Genomic DNA, 21,384 nt, shown 5'->3' with positions numbered 1-21,384 from the left:
CACAGCTGAGCCCCACTGGGCCAGTGTACTTTCGCGGATTTTCCCCGCCTGGTGTCACACACAGGGAGCCAGCTTTTGCCTCAAATCTGAATTTGGAGATGAAACTTTTGCTAGCTGAGGTTGATGGGAGGAGTTGACTCTTCCTCAAGAGGGATGAGATCAGTTGACCCAGAGTTTCATAGTCATCATGGTGTTACTATTGAAACAGCAGCAGCATGGGTGCATTTCTTGTAACAGGAAAGAACTCTGCAAGGGGGCTGGAGTGATAACACAGTGGGTAGGGCAATTGCCTTGCATGTGGCCAGCCCAGGTTCGAGACCTGGCATTCCATATGGTCCCACAAGCCTGCCAAGAGAATTTCTGAACACAGAGCCAGGAGTAATCCCTGAGCACTGCCAGGTGTGGCAAAAAAAATTTTTTTTTTGTGCAAACCATGCTAGCAGAGATGAAAATGGATCTTAGGATCCATGTCTATTCAGGAGGGGGGAGGAGGGATCAGAGGATAACTGATTATACCAGGAGAGAAGTTGCTGCAGCTGTTGACTCATCTTGTTATTTGGACTCCATTAGTAAAGGAGATTCACCTTCTGACTGGCACATGGAACCATGAAAGAGAAACAAGATGTACACTCACCTGCTCTCCAGACGCTCTTTATAATCTCTTGTCAGTTAAGAACCATCTCTGATGACTTGCAGAGAACCTCACGTGGCAGTGAGAAATAAGTTGAGATCAAATACTGGAGATTTTGTAATAAGAGCCTTCTGAGAATTCTAATAACTACTTCCAAATCAGGAAAAAATAAAACAGAAAGGAAATAGTTTTGTCTCTGTTGTCTAAGAACTTTCCCACTCCTGCTGACCTTTGCGTTTTTGCCATCCATCAGTTAATGGTACCAGCTCTCTTGCAGTGCAAGCTTCAAAGGAATTGCTGCTGCTTGTTCTCTCTGGGTGGCTTCTGGTGCTTTTCACACACTCCTAAGTATAATTTCCATGAGTAAGTTTTCTAAAGATTCATCACCTAAGAATTTTGGAATGAGCTTTTCTCTGATTGTTTTTTCTATTCTTTGTTTTGTTTTGTTTTTGGGCTACACCGGTGACACTCAGAGTTACTCCTGGCTATGCCTCAGAAATAATTCTTGGCTTGGACGACCATATTGGATGCTGGGGGATCAAACCACAGTTCATCCTAGGCTAGCGCAGTCAAGGCAGATGCCTTACCACTTGCGCCATGGATCCAGCCCTTTTTTTTTTTTTCTATTCTTTCCTCTTTGTTGTGAAAGGACAGAACCAGCATGGATGGCTCCCAGCACAAGGGTCTGACAGGGATCTAATTCAAGATCTCATGCCTGCATGGCAAGTGCTCTACCACCGAGCCACTCTCTGGGCTCTTTTTTGATCACTTTTTTTATGTCTGTTCTTCAACACGTTTCTCAAGTTTCTCCTAAAAACCAGAGCCTGTGCTGAATTTTTTTGTGGGAGGCGGGGGAGGGGTGTTGTTTTGAGGCCACACACACACAATGGTGTTCAGGAATGACTCCTGGCTCTGCAATCAGGGATCACTCCTGTCAGGGTTCAGGGGAAGTTAGTCAAGGGAAGTTTCCAAATGTGCCAAAAACCTTCAGAAAGTCACATGCAGGGAGGAGGTAAAAGATATTCTGTCTTCTGCTTTCCACCAAGTTTATTTATTTCTATTTCCCTCTCTTGCTGCAAGCTTTATCTCTCTTTATTTTTCTCTTTATTTTATTGTAAGTTTTTTGGATTACCTCCATCTGAGAAGCTGTTCCTGGCTCTGCTCAGCGGGGACCCCATTTGTATTTGGGGGACCATATGCAGTCCATGGGTGAACCAGGATTGGCCGCATCTAAGACAAGAACCTTACTTCCTGTAGCAACTCTCCAGCCTGAGCTTTATGCTTATATTTAAAAGCACTTATAAATCCTTTTACTTGTTTTCTTTTCTGGCTTCAAAGTTTTCTGAATTATCTGCATATTGAATTCTTCCTACCTGATATTTATTTTGCCCACCTGCATCTTGACAGCGAGGCACATACCTTGCCAGTGATTGTCACGTTCCTGACAGCACTGATGGTGAAGGCCTGGCCCTGCTCTGCATCTGCCACAGTGCCACCTTGAACAGGCTTTCCCTGTGAGTGACACCTGTTAATTAACTAACACGGGAAGATATCGCCAGAGTAGATGATTGTCATTGCATATTATAGACCTGCTGTGAACACAAGCTAAAATAACACTTTGCAAAATAAGATTTTTTATGAAGCAGGTTTACATTTAAGGCAGAGGCCTAAGTGCTGTGATGATGTTCTCTTCCTCTCTCATTTATTTATTTATTTAGCTCTATTTATTTCTTGACTGATAAGAGAATTTCAGCTTTCTTACTTTAATCTGTTCCTACATATAACTCTTTAAGAAAAAATATTTTGGGGTTTGCACTTACACATTAAACTTAACAGTCATATTTCTCTTCCTTTTCATTTCCAGGTATTTTAATGACAGTCCAGTAATGTTGCATAGTGGGCATTAGCACTGACTATGGGGTTTAAAGCAAAATGCCCTGGTTTGATTCCCTGTACAAAAGTCCCCTGAGAGTTGCCAGATGTGATTCTGGCTCATTAAATACTGCAGCCACAACAGCAATAAAAATTTCAGGGGCTCTGCTTCATTCAGATAAGGGCGTTTACAGCCTCCTCTAACAGGTGGCCAGAATAAATTATATTCTTTTTGTTGTTGTTGTTTTTTGTTTTTTGGGTCACACTCTTCAGTGCTCATGGGTTACTCTTGGCTCTATGCTCAGAAATCACTCCTGGCAGGCACAAGGGACCATATAGGATGCCAGGATTCGAATCACCGTTCATCCTGGATCAGCTGTGTGCAAGGCAAACGCCTTGTGCTATCTCTCCGGCCCCTAAATTATATTCTTTTTTTTTTGGGGGGGGCTATACCCGGCGGCTATCTGCTCAGAAATAGCTCCTGGCAGGCACGGGGGACCATATGGGTTGCCGGGATTAGAACCAACCACCTTAGGTCCTGATCGGCTGCTTGCAAGGCAAATGCTGCTGTGCTATCTCTCCAGCCCCCTAAATTATATTCTTATAATAATGTACTGCAGTGTTCTCTGCTTGTGGAACTAAGTGCTAACTGGATTCCAGGATAATGCCAGATCCAGGGAGCACTGTGGACATACCGTATTTTCCGGCGTATAAGACAACTTTTTTTTTTTTTTGGTTTTTCGGGCCACACCCATTTGATACTCGGGGTACTCCTGGCTAAGCGCTCAGAAATTGCCCCTGGCTTGGGGGGACCATATGGGACACCGGGGGATCGAACCGCGGACCTTCCTTGGCTAGCTCTTGCATGGCGGACATGTTACGCCAGCGCCACCGCCGGCCGCATAAGACAAGTTTTCAAACAAAAAAGAGTCAACCCCGAAAAATTGGGGGTCGTCTTATACGCGGAGTATATCCCGAAAAATGTTTCAATATGCCGTTAAACGAAAATTGTCTGAATATTGCCACAAAACGAATTTTCCAATTCGATCCTGCACCAATCACTGCAAGGCTGCGCAGACCGCCTCTCTTACTCAGCCAAATCCAAGCAGGCTTTTTATGCGTGCAAATTAGACAATGCCTGGACCCGAATCTACACTGTCAAAAGCCTGCTCAGATGGGCCAGAGTCAGAGAGGAGGAAGTCCTTTACAGTATAACCTCTGAACCTTTGCTTGTTGTAATTGGCTCACTGGTACATACAGTTGCAGCACAGGAACGTTCTGTCTGATACAGCGAATATAGGCCTAAACCTATGTTTTAACTGCAAAATTAGGGGTTCGTCTTATACGTCTTATAACGCCGGAAAATACGGTATGTCTCAGTGTGGGGAGATGTCACATGTATAGTTTTTTTTTGGAAAATAATTTCTAGTGAGTGCCCTAAAAATAAAACGTCTTCAGTTTTTTATTTTTTTGAAAGAAAACAAAACATTACGTCTTGTTTGAGAAGTGCCCAATATGTGATTTGGGTTCTGCTTGGCTTTGTTCCAGCTGGTGATTCATCCAGCAAAGCTTGTTCAGTTTCTCTCTGCTGACTGGGGAAAGAAAGTCAATACCCATGGGCCCTTCTTGTTTGTTTGTTTGTTTGTTTGGTTGGTTTTTGGGCCACACCCAGAGGTGCTCAGGGATTACTCCTGGCTGTCTGCTCAGAAACAGCTCCTGGCAGGCTCGGGGGACCATATGGGACACCGGGATTCAAACCAACCACCTTTGGTCCTGAATCGGCTGCTTGCCAGGCAAACGCCGCTGTGCTATCTCTCCGGGCCCTCTTGTTTGGGTTTTAAGTGAAAAAATGGCAAGGCAACCCAATTATGAACATGTTTGTAATCATGGTGCTGGAATAAAGATTTCTTTTTTGTTTTGGGGCCACACCTGGCAGCACTTAGGAGTTACTCCTGGCTCTACGCTCAGAAGTTGTCCCTCTCAGGCCCCGGGGGATCATATGGAATACAGGGGATTGGGGGAGAGATCGAACCGGATCTCTCCCGGGTTGTCTGCGTGCAAGGCAAATGCCCTACCGCTGTGCTATTGCTTTGGCCCCTAGAATTTACTTTTTAAAATCAAAACAAAGTTGCAAGGCAGAGAGAGCTTGCAGAATCAGAGTGTACAGGCCCAAAAGCCAGGCCCAGGGGCCCAGGCACACTTTGGCTGATGAGTGAAAATTTACAAGCTTGTGTTAACGCATTGGAAGCTGCTGGATGCAGCTTGAGTAAGAGATAGAAGCCCCCATTCAGTTAGTTCTGTAGTTTTTAATCTCAGGGATTTGGGGGAATGAAGGAGTTATTAATCTTTGTATAGGTGACTGTTCATTAACATTTGACCAAAAAAGAGTGAGTGCATTGGCTGCTGTATCTAAGCTCCCACAGTTCACAGATGCTTTCTTTTACCCCATCAATCTATCCAAGACAGGCATGACCAAATTTTACCCATCATATCTTCCTATGTAAAATCAGTTTTAGAACTCAGTTGATTCAGTGTGACTCCCAATTTGGGTTAAATATGGGTTAGTTTAGGAGAGAAAAATTTGCCCTCATGGAACTTTGCAGATTATTTTATACTTCTCTTCCAGATTTTCTGTTTAAGAGGATTAGTTAACCCCAGTTGAAATAGCCATATTTATATGGTATAAATAAAAATTATCCATTGGAGGGGCCAGTGAGGTGGCGCTAGAGGTAAGATGTCTGCCTTGCAAACACTAGCCAAGGAAGGACCGCGATTCGATCCCCCGGCATCCCATATGGTCCCCCCAAGCCAGGGGGTAATTTCTGAGCACTTAGCCAGGAGTAACCCCTGAGCATCAAACAGGTGTGGCCCGAAAAAACAAAAAAAAATTATCCATTGGAAACTGTTGTTTGAGTTGATTAACCCTGGATTTGAGTGTTGTATTTAATCAGTAATGATAGAACTATAAAGTACTTCTAAGAACTTGGAAACTTAAAGTGTACTCTTATGGTCTCTATTCCAATAGATTTTGAAAAATTAGTAATGAGGACACAATGCATGGAGCTGGGAATAGCTTGTGCATATTAATATTCCAAAAACATTAAGCCACTGAAACTAATTATGGGGATAACTCCTTTAGATATTTTCTTGTAGCTGACACAATAATCTGGATTTTTATGAAGAGTTATTTATACATTAATGTAAAATAATTCTTGCATTCTTTGACTTAATGAATTTAGGGTTTTTTTTAAACAGAGATTTAGGGATGGAACATAAAAAAAGCTATGATGATATTTGACCAGGAGTTTGGGAAATGGTAGGTACCTCTGTGTAGAATCTCTGGAGGAGCTGACAGGCAAGCAAGGCCCAGAAACCCTTCCCTTCTGCTGGTGTATGTCTAGGTTCCTTATAACCTCACTCTATTAAGTTCTCCCACCTGTCTGGAATTCTAGTTGATTGGCTTTCCCCATGTGTTTGAGTACTTCAGCATTGAATCTGATCGTTGTCATGCGGGGACGTCCTTCTCTCCCATCTATCTGGCCTGCACATTTATTTGTCTGGGGATCTGGAGTTCTGACCTAGAACACATGTAGCTCCTGCATCTCAGGCCAGGTCCAAATGAGAGAATGGGAGGGACAAAACAGGCCACCAACAACATGAAGAGGGAATGCTTGACTCTTTCCCAGACCCACACAGAAGGTAGAGGTGAAGGCAGGCCTCTTGGCTCCTTAGTGAAGAGGAAAGTGGTGTAGCCACATGATGTGTCCTTGAACACAGGCAACAGTAAGTGTCACAGCCAGTGCCAAATATTGTCTAAATTGCTGGAAGTGGATATTAAATTGAGTTTGTGGATTTAGTTATCAGGAACCCAAGAGGAAAGCCATTAGAAAATCTTTGGGAAAAAATTAATCATATTTCTCCAGAAGTATGGAAAATACTGTTAGGTAATGGGCAATTGAGGGCAAAAGACATCAAAATTCTCCATCCAAATGAAATGTGTGGTAATGGCTTACCTTGATTAACGCAAGTTAAGATTTGAGATAGTTATGAACATAAATTTTGTGTGTGTATATATATGTATGTATTCAAACTGTTCATCTTATTGAGTGGTAATGACATAGTTATGTTTAAGAGAGATTGTATTAACTATATAGATATATTTATAAAATATAAAAAATATATAAAAAACCTAACTATGACATTAGGTATTTTTTAAATACTAAGATAATAAATGGGGGTATTAAAACAAAATGGAAAAACTAAATAATTATGGATGAAAGTGAAGGGAATTTATTTCACTGAACTCTACTTCATGACTTTACAGAATAAGGAGAAAGGTTAAATTAGAAACATGTATTTAAACCTCAAACTTAAAGTTGTGGCTCTGAAAAGTACTGACTATATGGCAGAGAGAGGCACTTGATATCAAATAAATGGGCTTTGCCAGCAATATCTCTGTTGTTGAAGAAATATTTTATGTCATACCACAGGTCTAATCTCATCCACAATGTGTCACAAAATAATCGTGAGCCTTGCAAAAGAAAACATCTCTTGCAGCCAATATTTACCAAACACTACTCTTAAAAGCCCCTTCTTTGCTATCTGCAACTCTTAAGTGCCAAGTGCTGATTCATTGCATACACATGAGTGATACAGTCTGCCCTGCAGAAGGAAGCCTGCTGGCATAATGCACATGTCTGGTAATTGCTTCTCTGCACTATATGTCATTGATGATATGGCCTATCAAACCTCGTCATTTGATAAGGAAATTTTGTCAGTAACTCATTCTACTTTTGCCTCCAACATATTTATCTTCAGCTTTGTGACTTAAACACTAGCATTTGCCACAAGGAGTACAACTTTGAATGATGTCCCTATAATTTTGGCTGCTCTGTGTTTAATGATCACATTAATTACTTTTGTAGTCCAAGAATGCGATTGCATGTATCTAGAGAAACTAGGTTAATCACTGCTGTGGGCAGCTTCTGTCCCACAGCTCCAGTGGGCTTCAATGAGCCTACTTCAGGGAGTGGGTAAAACACAGACAGCAAAATATGAAATAAATGAGAAATGATGAGACCACACAAAGTATGGGGACAACACGTTCTGGCAAGCATGTGACAAAATTTAATCTTCATGCTGGGAGTTATATATAGTGCAAAACCACAGTCTTAAGCATGAAAGAAATTTCCATGTTGACAAAAAGCAAGGGTTCAAGAAAAACAGAAACATTAACAGTAGGCCTCTTAAATATACATATCAAACTGACTAGCAAGGCAGCTCAGGTGAAAAGGAGCTTTCTAAGAAGTCCTGAGTTAGTACTATTTAGTACCACCTCACGCCACTGAAATTGGCACACATCACAAAAAAAAACAAACAAGCAGTGCTGGCAGGGATGTGGAGAGAAAGGAACTCTTTTTCACTGCTGGTGGGAATGCTGTCTAGTACAACCTTTATGGAAAGCGATATGGAGATTCCTTCACAAACTGGAAATTGAGCTTCCATACGATCCAGCTATACCACTCCTAGGAATATACCCAAAGAACACAAAAATACAATACAAAAATCCCTTCCTTACACCTATATTCATTGCAGCGCTATTTACAATAGCCAGACTCTGGAAACAACCAAGATGCCCTTCAACAGATGAGTGGCTAAAGAAACTGTGGTACATATACACAATGGAATACTATGCAGCCGTCAGGAGAGATGAAGTCATGAAATTTTCCTATACATGGATGTACACAGAATCCATATTGCTGAGTGAAGTAAGTCAGAGGGAGAGAGAAAGACACAGAATGGTTTCACTCATCTATGGGTTTTAAGAAAAATGAAAGACATTTTTAACAGTATCTCAGAGACAAGAGAGATGAGGGCTGGTAGGTGCAGCTCATGACATGAAGCTCATCACATAGAGTGATGAGTGCAGTTGGAGAGATGACTACACTGAAAACTATCATAACAATGTGGATGAATGAGGGAAGTAAAAAGCCTGTCTCAAGTACAGGTGTGGGGGTGGGGTGGGAAGGAGGGAGATCTGGGAAATTGGTAGTGGGAATGTTGCACTGGTGAAGGGGGTGTTCTTTACATTACTGTAATCATACAACTATAATCATATTTGTAATCATGGTGTTTAAATAAAGATAATTATAAAAAAAAAAGAAGTCCTGAGTTAGAAAGGAGGAAGTAGCATAATAAAGAGGAGGGGTTGCTAGATAGAATAGTTTGTAGCTAAACCAGTTTTACAGGTCAGCAGGCTAGCAGGAAAAAATTGAAGCTGCTTTTTTGCTATTTGTGTTAGCAGAGAGCTAAGTTAAAGAAATGAAAATTTTGTGGATGGCTAGTATTTACAGAGACTCAGAGCTAACTTGGCTGAACGACTTTTAGATGTACATATGTCTGACAAGGGGAGAGGAAGCTTGTCTTTGTTAGCTTTTGGTGCTGGGATTTTTCTGGGCATAAGAATTTGATTGAGGCCCTATTTTGACCTGTAATCTTACAAGGGAAAAATAGCCCATAAAAGAAGGGAATGTAATGTCAGTACCATGACATGAATCTCAGAAATATTGCCAGTAATCCATGTAGGGGCAGAAACTTCCGCAATGGGTCTGCTGGACAAACATTTCTCGGTGAATATCAGTTCTCCGCTCCAGGAAAATTCGGTGACACATCTGGTGGGCCTACTGAATCCCTCCTTAATGGAGATGCCTATGCATGGTTTTACACTTTACTAGAAGTTTGAATGCATTGTAGAGAAGAGATGCCAGTGGATGGCTGTGCTCGGCAGGGTTTACGTTAATTGATCATACTGGAGCTAAGGAGGAATATATAGTAGGTCCACTGGTACACAACTTTTTATTACATGCTAGGCTTTCATATCCCCTTTCTTCCCTCTGTGCTCACATAAAACAGTCCTCTTCAAAGAAACAATTTTCTACAACACTGAGACCTAGTATTAAAGGTCCTTTTTCAAACCCATTTAGCTTCATTCTATTATTTGTATTACATTTCTGCCACAGTTATATCATGATTGTATGTGCGACTCTGAAGGATAATAATAAAGACAATTTTAAAATAAATAACACCCTCCCAATTATAAAAAAAATGGTTTTTATTGATACACTTCAGACTATAAATTGATCAAGATCAACAACGTCTTAATAGGACTTTTGTATATGTTATACATGTTATAGCTTGGCATTTTTAATCTTATCTTACTCTAATCTGAAAATCACAATCTTTCTGAAAATGCATTGATAAAATGCTTTTTTGATTAATCACTTGTAATGACTCAATATCTTCTAAGCCCATATAGAGACCCCAAGGTTCCTCTGGACAATGAAAAATGATGCCTTTAAACAAAGTTTAGGAACTACAATCTGCTGGATTTATGGATTTACATGTCATTTTTAATGCACATTTTGCCTTCACTCCTTTTTTCCTCAGGACTGGTCAGTCATATCTGTAACCTGTTCACCAAAACTGCCACACTGTGTTTGGATGTGGACAATAAGAACAACAATGAGACCGCTGCTGCACTGCTCTTTTCCCTGCTAGATATTCTGCATGGCATGCTGACTTATACATCCAGCATCGTTCGACTAGCTTTGCAGGTAAATGATGCTGTGCCCTTGTCTTGAACAAGCTTACTACATGTCATATTTCCTTTCCTTTTCTTCTTTCTAATGTTTCTCATATGAGTCTGTCTTTGAAAAGAGAATATACAGTTGTGTGTGAAAGTAATGGCTTCAGAAATATAATAGAATGCTCAAGATTCGTGTGTTAGGACAGAAGTAACAGAGTGGCTACCATAGAGTGTGCAGTGTCAAGAACAGATAACTTGATCACAAAACCTTACTGGAAACCAGGATAGAATAAAGCAAGGACTCATTGAGGGCTGGCTGGGGATCTTCCTTAAGCAAGGCAATCATTTGCTTTAGAACTTCTTAGGGCTCCTGCAGAAAGTACCTCCTTTGTCTGTGAAGGCAAGTGGGGAGGGGTCTGCTCCTGCTGTGAGATTAGCAACTGGGAGAGACTGAGGGGACCTGTCCCCTTTGCATGTATCTCTTCTCTTTGTCTTCTGAAACTCTCATGAGAAGACCAAGAAAGGCCCAGGAAAACTGTCTCCTAGGGGTGCCCAAGCAGAAAGGCCAAGAAAGACTGAGTGAAAACCAGCTACCGGAAGCACCCTGGCAGAAAGGTACCACCTTTGTCTGTGAAGGCAGGTGAGAAGAGTCTGCCCCTTCTGTGAGATTAGTTCTCACTGTTTGCAGATGACTTGATACTCTACTTAAAAAATCCTAAAGACTCTACCAAAAAGCTTCTAGAAACAATAGACTCATATAGCAATGTGGCAGGCTACAAAATTAACACACAAAAATCAATGGCCTTTTTATACACCAATAATGATAGGGAAGAAATGGACATTAAGAAAATAACCCCAGGACCAGAGAGATAGCATGGAGGTAGGGCATTTGCCTTGCTTGCAGAAGGACGGTGGTTCGAATCTCAGCATCCCATATGGTCCCCCAAGCCTGCCAGGAGAGATTTCTGAGCATAGATCTAGAAGTTGCCCCTGAGCGCTGCCTGATGTGACCCAAAAACAAAACAAACAAAAAAATTGAAAGAAATAAAACAACCCCATTCACATTAGTGGCACACAAACTCAAATATCTTGGAGTCAACTTGACTAAAGACATGAAGGACCTATAGAAAGAAAACTATAAACCCTGCTCCAAGAAATAAGAGGACACGCAGAAATGGAAATACATACCCTGCTCATGGATTGGCAGGATTAACATAATCAAAATGGCAATACTCCCCAAAGCATTATACAGATTTAACACGATCCCTCTAAAGATACCCATGACATTCTTCAAAAAAGTGGATGAAACACTTCTGAAATTCATTTGGAACAATAAACACCCTCAAATAGGGAGGCATTACTTTACCCAATTCATACTGTATTAGAAAGCAATAGTTATCAAAACAGCATGGTATTGGAATAAAGACAGACCCTCAGATCAGTGAAATAGGCTTGAGTACTCAGATTATGTTCCCCAGACATACAGTCATCTAATTTTTGATAAAGGAGCAAGAAATCCTAAATGGAGCAGGGAAAGCCTCTTCAACAAGTGGTGTTGGCACACTGGTTAGCCATTTGCAAAAAAGCGAACTCAGACTCCAGCTAACACCATGTATGAAGGTAAAATCCAAATGGATTAAAGACCTTGATATCAGATCTAAACCATAAGAACAACACGTAGGTAAAACACTCCATGACATTGAGACTAAAGGCATCTTTAAGGAGGAAACAGCACTCTCCAAACAAGTAGAAGCATAGATATACAGATGGGAATATATTAAGCTAAGAAGCTTCTGCATCTCAAAGGAAACAGTGCCCAGGATACAAGAGCCACCCACTAAGTTGGAGAAACTATTCACCCAATACCCATCAGATAAGGGGCTAATATCCAAAATATAAAAGGCACTGACTGAACTTTACAAGAAAAAAAATCATCTAATCTCATCAAAAATGGGGAGAAGAAATGAACAAACACTTTGTCAAAGAAGAAATAAATACAAATGGCCAAAAGGCACATGAAAAAAATGCTCCACATCACTAATCATCAGGGAGATGCAAATAAAACCAACTATGAGTTACCATCTCACACCACAGAGATTGGTACACATCACAAAGAATGAGAACAAGCAGTGCTGGCAGGAATGTGGAGAGAAAGGAACTCTTTTTCACTGCTGATGGGAATGCCATCTAGTCCAACCTTTATGGAAAGTGATATGAAGATTCCTCCAAAAACTAGAAATTGAGCTCCCATATGATCCAGCTATACCACTCCTAGGGATATACACTAGGAACACAAAAATATAATACAAAAATCCCTTCCTCACACCTATATTTATTGCAGCACTGTTTACCATAGCAAGACTCTGGAAACAACTAAGATGCCTTCAACAGATGAATGGCTAAAGAAACTGTGGTACATATACACATGGAATATTATGCAGCCGTCAGGAGAAATGAAGTCATGAAATTTTCCTATACATGGGTGTACATGGAATCTATTGTGCTGATTGAACTAAGTCAGAGTGAGAGAGATAGATGCAGAGTAGTCTCACTCATCTATGGGTTTTAAGAAAAATAGAAGACTTTTTTTTTTTTTTGCAATAATTCTCAGAGACAAGAGATAGGAGGACTGGAAGTTCCAGCTCATGACATGAAGCTCACCAAAAAGAGTAATGAGTGCAGTTAGAGAAATAACTACATTGAGAACTATCATAGCAATGTGAATGAATGAGGGAAGTAAGAAAGCCTGTCTCAAGTACAAGTGGGGGTGGGGTGGGGAGGAGGGAGAATTGGGACATGGTGATGGGGATGTTGCACTAGTGAAGGGGGTGTTCTTTACATGACTGAAACTCAACTACAATCATATTTGTAATCAAGGTGTTTAAATAAGGATATTAATTTAAAAACCTGTGAAAATTATAAGGTATTTATACATGTGTTAGCATCCTGACTAAGATAGAGGCTAATGCTTAGATCAAACTGTTGTGATATATTGCCAAGAGCCATAATAGCAGAGAAAAGAATGACTCCTTAGGCCCTGGTATATCTCTGTTATTCATCATTATGATAACTGGTATCTTTTATCTACAGTTAATCTAATCTAAATTTTATCTTGTCTAGAATGTTAATAAAATCAGAAATCCCACTTTACAAACCTGGTAGTAAGTGTTCACTGCAAACCTATAAAACAGAAGATTAAAATTATCTTTGAACTATTTTGTCTTTGTTTATCTGAAGTGATTATTAATTAATGTCAAAGCATAAATAGTATCTATGGAACCTTGAATCAAGAATTTATTTTAGCTTTTTCTATATTTCCTGGCAAGTGTCTCTTCAGAAGACATTGCCTCTTATTATTTCAGTGTCTATAGTGGTAGTTTAATATAATTCTTCAAGATGCACTTGATAGCTGCTCTCAGAGGATGTTTCAATGTTATCAGTGTATTTAAAAACAATGTTTTATAGTTTATAGATAAATAGTGTCAGAAGTTAAAATATTATTGAAATCCTTTTTAGTTAGGAGTGATTTGGTATTCAAGGGTGTTTCAAAATACTCAGTGCAAAGTATTTTTTATTAAGTATCTTGATTACAGACATGATTGTAGTTGGGTATCAGTTATATAAAGAACACCCCCTTTGTCAGTGAACCAAAAATTCACTGTGGTTTTTCTTTTCTTATTTTCTTCAACACCTTTGTTTAATTTAAAGAGTCCATCTTTCCAATCCTCCCCTCTATCTGCCACATACTACTTTTGGCCCTAACTGCTGACTTTGATCTCCATGATGTGTCAGTCAGAAAGAGATGGAGTCCTTGAGATTAAATATGGGGAAAACGTTAGAAAAGAAATGGTATGTGCATCAAAGACACTTTCTTCTAGGGTTTAGTATTTATTTTCCAAAACATACATAATTTCTTCATTTTTTTTTTTTTTTTTGGCATTTGGGGCCATACTTGGTAGCTCTCAGAGGTTACTCCTGGCTCTACTCTCAGAAATCACTCCTGGCAGGCTTGAGGGGACAATATGGGAGGCTGGGAATCAAATCTACTGCTATGCTATCTCTCTGTCCCCACTTCTTCCTTTTTTATGTATGATTTGCCTGGTAGTGCCTCTACATTCAAAACTAGTGTCTTCTAACAAAAATATCTCTAAAGTAGAAGAAATGAGCGATTTTAGTGTTAAAAATTGTAATTGTGGGTTGGAGCAATAGCACAGTAGATAGGGCATTTGCGTTGCACACAGCCTTCCCAGCTTTGATCCCTGCATACCTAGTCTGCTAGGAGTGATTTTTGAATGCAGAGCGAGGTGTAACCCTGAGTGCAACCAGGTATAACTCAAAAACTAAAAAAAAAAAATTGTAATTGTGCTAGCTTTACAAAACACTTTTTCAGAAACTAAAATGTATGATCTGAGCATATGTAGTAGAGAGTCAAGAAGAAGGTAGGGGAGTAATACTTACCTTCAAAATTAGACTCCTATACTTCCTGTGTGTTTCAGAATTGATTGAATCTAACTTTAACTCCCTGAGAGTTGGGTGAAAGTACTGGGTCAAGGCTCACTCATGTGGTGAGAGCATGTGAGTCTTGCAAGTTGGAATGCCTGGGATTTGAATTCTAGCCCTATTACCTACTACCTGTATGACCCTGAACTAATGATGTCTTCGAATTTCAGTCCTTCATCTTAAAAGTAGGCATGATAATAAGTTCTCTGCTTTGTTAGCAAGAAATTTCAATGAAAGATTAAAGACATCAAAAGTGCCTTACATATAGCTGGTCTAGAAAGAGCAAGAAATAATTGGTTGTTGTGTCACTAGCAACAAGACAGGTGCTCACTTTACCTTCCTGTTTACAAGGGACTTTCTGTTGGCCATGACTTCCTTATTTCAGTATCACAGTATGTGGCAGAATGCTCTCTATTTTACTGAACCAACTGAGACCTAACTTTTCAGGTTAAGTTTGATTTTATTTTGCCCTTGTGAATCTAGTAAACATGGCAGAGTGAGTATCAGAGATGGGGATTGTAATCCAGTTTGGGGCCTCAGGAAAGCAAGCATTTACTATTAAAATTCTAGGCTGGAGTGGTGGGTGCAAGTGGTAAGGCGTTTGTCTTGCTACCGCTAACCTAGGACAGACCGAGGTTTGATTCCCCAGTGTCCCATATGGTCCCCCAAGACAGGAGCGATTTCTGAGTGCATAGCCAGGAGTAACCCCTGAGTGTCACAGGGTGTGGCCTGAAAACAAAAACAAACAAAAAATCCTAGTCACCCAACTTGAACCTTGTCTGTCACATCTGAGATGGAGAGTGAACTTGACAGACTTGAACTTGACAGCAAGGAAGTTCAATTGTTGTTTATCTACAGATATGTTGATGTTTCTAAGAGATGAAAAGTAGCCACTGGGCTATCCAGTCTCATTCACGTGGTAGTGTGACCATCATCCCTGTTTAATGGCTCTTGTTATCCACTTGACTTTGCTCTGAATCCTCCCTACCCTGCCATCTGTCTTACCTATGAGCTCTTCTCTGTCTGGTTATTGAATGTAAATGACCACTTTACTGCCATAGCTTATAGCCCCCATAATGTTTCTCCCTTCTTGTGAAAACTCCAGTTCGGAAAGGGTTTTCTACCTCGTTGGTGAAACATTCAATCTTAGGGTATTTTTCTGGTCCTGCTTGCCAAACTCCCAGGATGCCCATACCCATTCCAAACAGTTGATTTGGGATTTTCTAAATGAATCCTGCACTATGTCTCTCTTATAGATACCACTTTTTTCTACTACTCCTTATTTACCATTTCCCACCCCTTGTGGTCTAGATTCATATTAGCAATGCTAGATTAGATAAAACTTGGAAATCATTACTTGTTTTTATAATGCTGAGAAGGTAACTATATTCCTTTATCATTTTGGGGAATGCTAAATTGCAATTTAATATAAATAAGACTCAGAAATTGGCATTCCCTCTTTTTATAATGTAAAAATCATTAAAATTATATTTTATCCATAGTTCTCTTCTGAAGTCCATACTTTATCTTTAGTGGCTTCTTCAATATTACAACTACTATGCTGCCAGAGTCACCTCATATTCGAGGCATCTAAAGTTTAACTCAGGATCTACCTAACTAAACCAGTTTTCTGATAAAAGTTGTTGCATCTTCACCTGCATTGCCAAGTAGGAACCTTGGATTCTTCCTACTTTGTTCCTCTTTTTTCACATCCCATGACTAACCCATCACTAAATAATATATAGTTCATCTTAAATAACAAATCTAACTACTAATGTCAGACCCTCTTCCTAGCACCTCAGCTCATTTGGCTACCATTTTTGGTCTGGGTCCTATCAAACTAGCTAAGTTGATAACATTGAATGGGCAAGAGTGGGGTAAGTCAAGAACTTTCTGTCCTTGGAAAGGGTCCTTAGCAATAGAACCTCACACAGATTCAGAGGCTGGCTTTAAGGGAGGGGAGATACTAAGAAATTAGAGAGAAAAGGTTGACCTGGAACCCTGAATTTGTGGCTAATTTCTCTGTTCACTCCTGACACAGCAGAGACCCCTTTGATTCTATTATGGACCCCTGATTTTGTGATAATTATTGAACTTTTCATTCATTTTTTGCTTTGTCCCTCCCTGGTGTGTCTGGTTTTTCTTTTCTGGAATCCTTGACAATGTTGCAAGGATGCAGACAGGGTCTCTAGATATTTCTTGGTGGTTTAAAAAAATGATGTAGATCATAGAGGATCTAGGACACACTACTTCTTGAGAGTATTTGTGGCCTCATTCTTACTGACAGGTGCTTGGAAAGAAGACAACAGCACCTGGCCTTCATTGTTTGTATCCTGGTTTACAAGGCTGTGTCCTGTTCTCTAAAAAAGCATTCTCCAAAGAACAGTGAAAAGTGACAGGAAATCAGCAGCTATGATTTAGAATGGTTCTGTCTTCTAGGATAGTACTTCACACTTGTTTGCAGAGAAATTGTATCTTTCTGATATAATTTGTGGGGAAGAGCTTGGGAGGAAAAGTGTGGCTAGGGTTCCATGAGAGTGATCACCACTATAGATCTTGGCTTCACATAGATGCAATTTCCTAGAAGTCTGACACCTGATTTTCATTGACTCCTCCAGAAAAAGAGAAAACAGACAACTCCAATAAGTCCAATTCTGCCTGCAGTCCAAAGAGCAAATGAAAGTTTTGTCTTTAATGAGAATAGCATCCTGGAGTCCATGTTAATGACCTGAGGCAAGCAGTCCTCAGCCCCCTCTGGTCAAAGTCTTTACCTAAAAGTGGGTTTGTTTGTTCTGAGTGAAATTCGAAATGGAGAGGACTCAGTGGTGAAATATACTATTGCAAACAAAATAATCAGTGGCCTTTTCAGTGTTAAGTGAGCCATCTCTTGATAGAAATCTGTTCCGTGAAGCTCTTCCAAGAATTCACCCTCAGAGTGACTCTCTTGTCATTCCTTATTTTCATTGTGGTTTCATTCAGTACTACTTCCAAGCAATATAAACCTGTATCCAAGGCCTGTCCTTGCAGACTCTGGATAAATAAAAAAAACTGAATAAATATCTTAGTAATTATTTGGGCCTGTATTTGTATGTAGGGGAGAAAATAGCAGAATGTATTCAGGTTGATCATATAATGTGCAGTAAAATTGCCCAAGAGAAGATTGGGAAAGCTAATTCTAAAGTCAGAAGCACATGTTTTGCATGCCAGATACCTAGTTTGATCTTTGGTGCCTTATGGTGTCCCACATACTACCAGAAATGATGTCTCAGCACCATCATGTGTCCTTGAAACAAAAACAAACAAGAATACCTGGGAGAAATGAGCAGGCTGGATTTGAAGTCAGAAGGCTTTGGTTTTTCCTCTGACTTATGTCATGTATTTCCTAAGAGTTTTAGATTTCTCTGAACTTGAGTTTCTCTCTTGAAAAAGTGGGGAGCTCTTGGAGAATGAAAAGATAAAGTGCTTACCCACTTTGGTCTGAACACTCTCCATTCTTTCAAGGACTGCCCTTGGCAAGGCTTTATCCACCAGTAGAGCCTGCTTGAATGCAACATTGTGATTGGTTGAGGCGTGGTGTGATGTGTACTCTGATGCTTTAAGTAGGTGTCATTCTCTTCTCCCTACTTGATCTCAAGATTGCATTTCCCACAGTAGGTGATAGCTTTCCCACAGTAGGCGATAGCTCTCCCACCCAGAGACACTGGAATAATGCAGACAGCAGATAAGAGACTTGGGTTGAGGAGCACTTTCTGGTTTTTACTTGTTTAATTTGGGGAGGGAGTCATATGGTGATGAGTAATTTCATTTCTCCAAAAGGGGGTAAGTACACCGAGTAAGTTGAAGAATCTTTGTGCTTGGTTGAGGGACACTATCTCCTGTTGACTGTTAGTTGACTAATGACTAAGACCGCTTTCTTCTCTCTTCCCCCATTCAAGGCACAGAAATCAGGCTCAGAAAAGGACACACAGATGGCAGAAGACCTTCTGCTGGTCAGCAAGCCTCTGACAGACCTCATCAGCCTGCTGGTTCCCTTGGTAAGAGCCAGCCTCTGTGTGCATGTATATGAGTTTGCAGGCATGTGCGCACATATATGTGTGCAGGTGTGTGTCAGGAACATCTATGGGACTGGGATAATTTTCACTTTATTGAAATTAAAAGATGTCCTGAGTATATGCAATTAGAATCTCTTTCAAAACTAAACCCAAAAGAGACTTCAGAGAAGTATTTGGCATGGAAATATAAAACTCCTTTTTAATTATAAAACCAGGTGGTGTATCACTTATTTTAATAGATATTTAAGGATTGCATGATCTCAATCCTTAATGAATCTGAGGTAAAAATATTTCAAAAGAAGGAACAAATTTAAAAAAATTAAAATTCTGGGAGGGAAGAAAAGATCCATTATGGGTGTCTGCCCCCTGCCCAGGTCTTAGAGTTGCTTTTGTATGCAGGAATCCCCAGGAAAGCAGGTGTACAGACCTAGAGAGTTTTCCTTTTGGTCTTCACAGAAAGAGGAGTAAGCAAATAGAATAAAAGCAGGTAAGAACATTGAGTGTTAAAAATATCCAGCAGAAGCTCTGGACTTGCATCAAGAAAAGGGCTTCAGCAGCTCAATGCCACTCCATAAAGCTTCCTGCGTACATCTCCCATCTTGGGGTCCAGGCCACCCCAGCTAAGGCATCACTAGCTGCTCTGCCCCCCACAGAGACGCCCAACTCCTCACTGTTCTCCAAGCTGCCTACACTTGTCTTGTTCCTGCCTGCTGGCTGGAAAGTAGGTCAGTGTAGTCTGGAAAAGTAATTCCTTTAGCCTTAATTGTGCTCAACCAAATAAGGGTTTATCTCAGCCAAAATAAACAGAAAAACAGGTAGACAGTTGGTCCCTATTTTAATACCAGTAGCCATGAAGAGGAATTGTCATGATCAAGGGACAGTGAGCATACCATAAAGCAAGAGGCCAGCCCAAAACCCCAGGAAATGGGACAGTCCCCTGACAGGATAGAAGGAGCTTGTGTGTAAAACTTTGTTCTATGAATTTACTGAGAAAAGAGCAGCATTTAAGTCTTCTAGCTCAGAGTTTTAGCTGAACCTAATTGCCCTGTCTCAGAGTCCAAGGGCAGGGTTCAGAAAGGCTCCAGGGAGCAAAGACCACAAGCTCTTTAGGACAGAGAAAATGCTCAACACATCTTCAAATGACTAAATTGATGCAAGATGTGATAGAGATAAATATATCTGTATAGCAAATAAACAAATAAGTAAATAAATAAAAAGTTAAAACAATACAAATGAAGAATATTTTCTTAGTAAAACATATATAACAGCTTTTTGTGTGTATTACTTAGAGACAAAATTTGGAGTTTGCCACATTCTGAAATGTGTGTTCTTTTATTACCTAAAAAATATATTTTTTTTACTAACTTCAGCTTGTATTCTCTTTTTGTTCTATTTTTGGAGAGGCAATACCCAGCAATGCTCAGGGGCTACCCCTCGCTCTGTACTCAGGAGTTATCCCAAGGAGTTTTCCCTTGGGTGACAGGGATTAAACCCAGGTTAGCTGCATGCAAGGCAAACACCTAACCTGCTGTATTATCTCTCCAGCCCCAATTTGTATTTATTCATGATAATTTTATGCCAAGGATATTTATATTCTTTTAATAAGTTAATTTATCTGTTTGATTTATTAACAAATTTATCTCTGATCTTAATTTTATTGTCCTGCTTTATGTTTTTTTCTACATCCTTTTCTTATTAAGCACAAATTTAATGTTAAAAATAATATAAACCTCTTAAGAGGACAAAAAAGGATTCTAAATGGTAAGAAATAAAATTCACAGTAGATTTAACTATACCTTTTGGATCAAATAATCAGAACATTGGACTATGTAAATTGAAAAAAACTAAGAGTTTGCAGGTATAAATCTAAGAATCATGCTACTATTGTAAGTATTAATGTATTTTTCTCATTATTTGACAAAGTAAATAAAGATAATGTGAATCAGGGGTTGACAAACCATGACCAATGGATTCTTTTTTTTGTAATATTTACTTTTTTTTTTTCATTTTTATTGTGACCAATGTGAGTTACAAATCTTTCAAAGTTACATTTAAGGTACATAGTGACAGTAAATTCCCACCACCAGTGTTGTCTTCCCTCAACCCCTATTCCCAGCATGCATCCCATACCTCCCCTGTTTGCCCTCTGGACTGATAGTGTAATAGTTCCCCTTTGTATATAACTTTTGGGTATCTTGATTCTGTTGTCGTTGACTTTGGGTTTGATATTATTTAGGTCTGATTATTTTTTATTTCCATTCAATGTTCATGTGACTGCTTGCTCCTGGTATCATCCACTTTTTCCCCCCCTCAATTTATGAGGCAGAATAAGATGATTCAAGTTCTGTGGTTCTGTTAGGGGGGGGGGGGAAAGGAAAGCTGGGAGGAGTTCATGTAGGAGCTATCAATATCAATTTAAAAGAAGAAAGTGAAAGGAAAAAGAAACAAGCAATAAGCAACAACAAGAAAGAAAAAAAAGGAAGGAGAGCTGATGTGGCAAGTTTTGTGGGTAGTTTGTTTTTGGGTAAGCACAGTAATTATTGGGGAAATTGGAAAGGAAATTCCCTTGGCCTAAGACAGTGGTCGGCAACCTGAGGCTCACGAGCCACATGTGGCTCTTTTCACTTTTAATTTGGCTCTTCTGTATGCCAGGCGGCCGCTCCAGGATTCAGGACTCTGCTCCTAGCCTCTGTCAGTGCGTGCCCTGTATGGCTCTCAAAATAAATTTCAATCGTGGTTTTGGC

At 39.9% G+C, this 21,384-nt stretch overlaps 1 protein-coding gene across 1 annotated transcript in view; it reads left to right on the top strand.

Moving 5' to 3' along the window:
• The window catches only part of ULK4 (unc-51 like kinase 4), a 665,001-nt gene that overhangs the window by 434,951 nt on the left and 208,666 nt on the right, over positions 1 to 21,384 (top strand). The window contains exons 32-33 of the mRNA XM_049782607.1: positions 9,950 to 10,116; positions 18,524 to 18,622. Of these exons, the coding sequence (XP_049638564.1) occupies positions 9,950 to 10,116; positions 18,524 to 18,622 (266 nt within the window). The remainder of the gene's footprint in view (positions 1 to 9,949; positions 10,117 to 18,523; positions 18,623 to 21,384) is intronic.

Source organism: Suncus etruscus, chromosome 10 (genome assembly GCF_024139225.1).
Source record: "Suncus etruscus isolate mSunEtr1 chromosome 10, mSunEtr1.pri.cur, whole genome shotgun sequence".
NCBI classification, from domain to species: Eukaryota; Metazoa; Chordata; class Mammalia; order Eulipotyphla; family Soricidae; genus Suncus; species Suncus etruscus.
The sequence above is the reverse complement of the archived record's forward strand: the minus strand, read 5'-3'. Positions and strand labels throughout refer to the sequence as shown.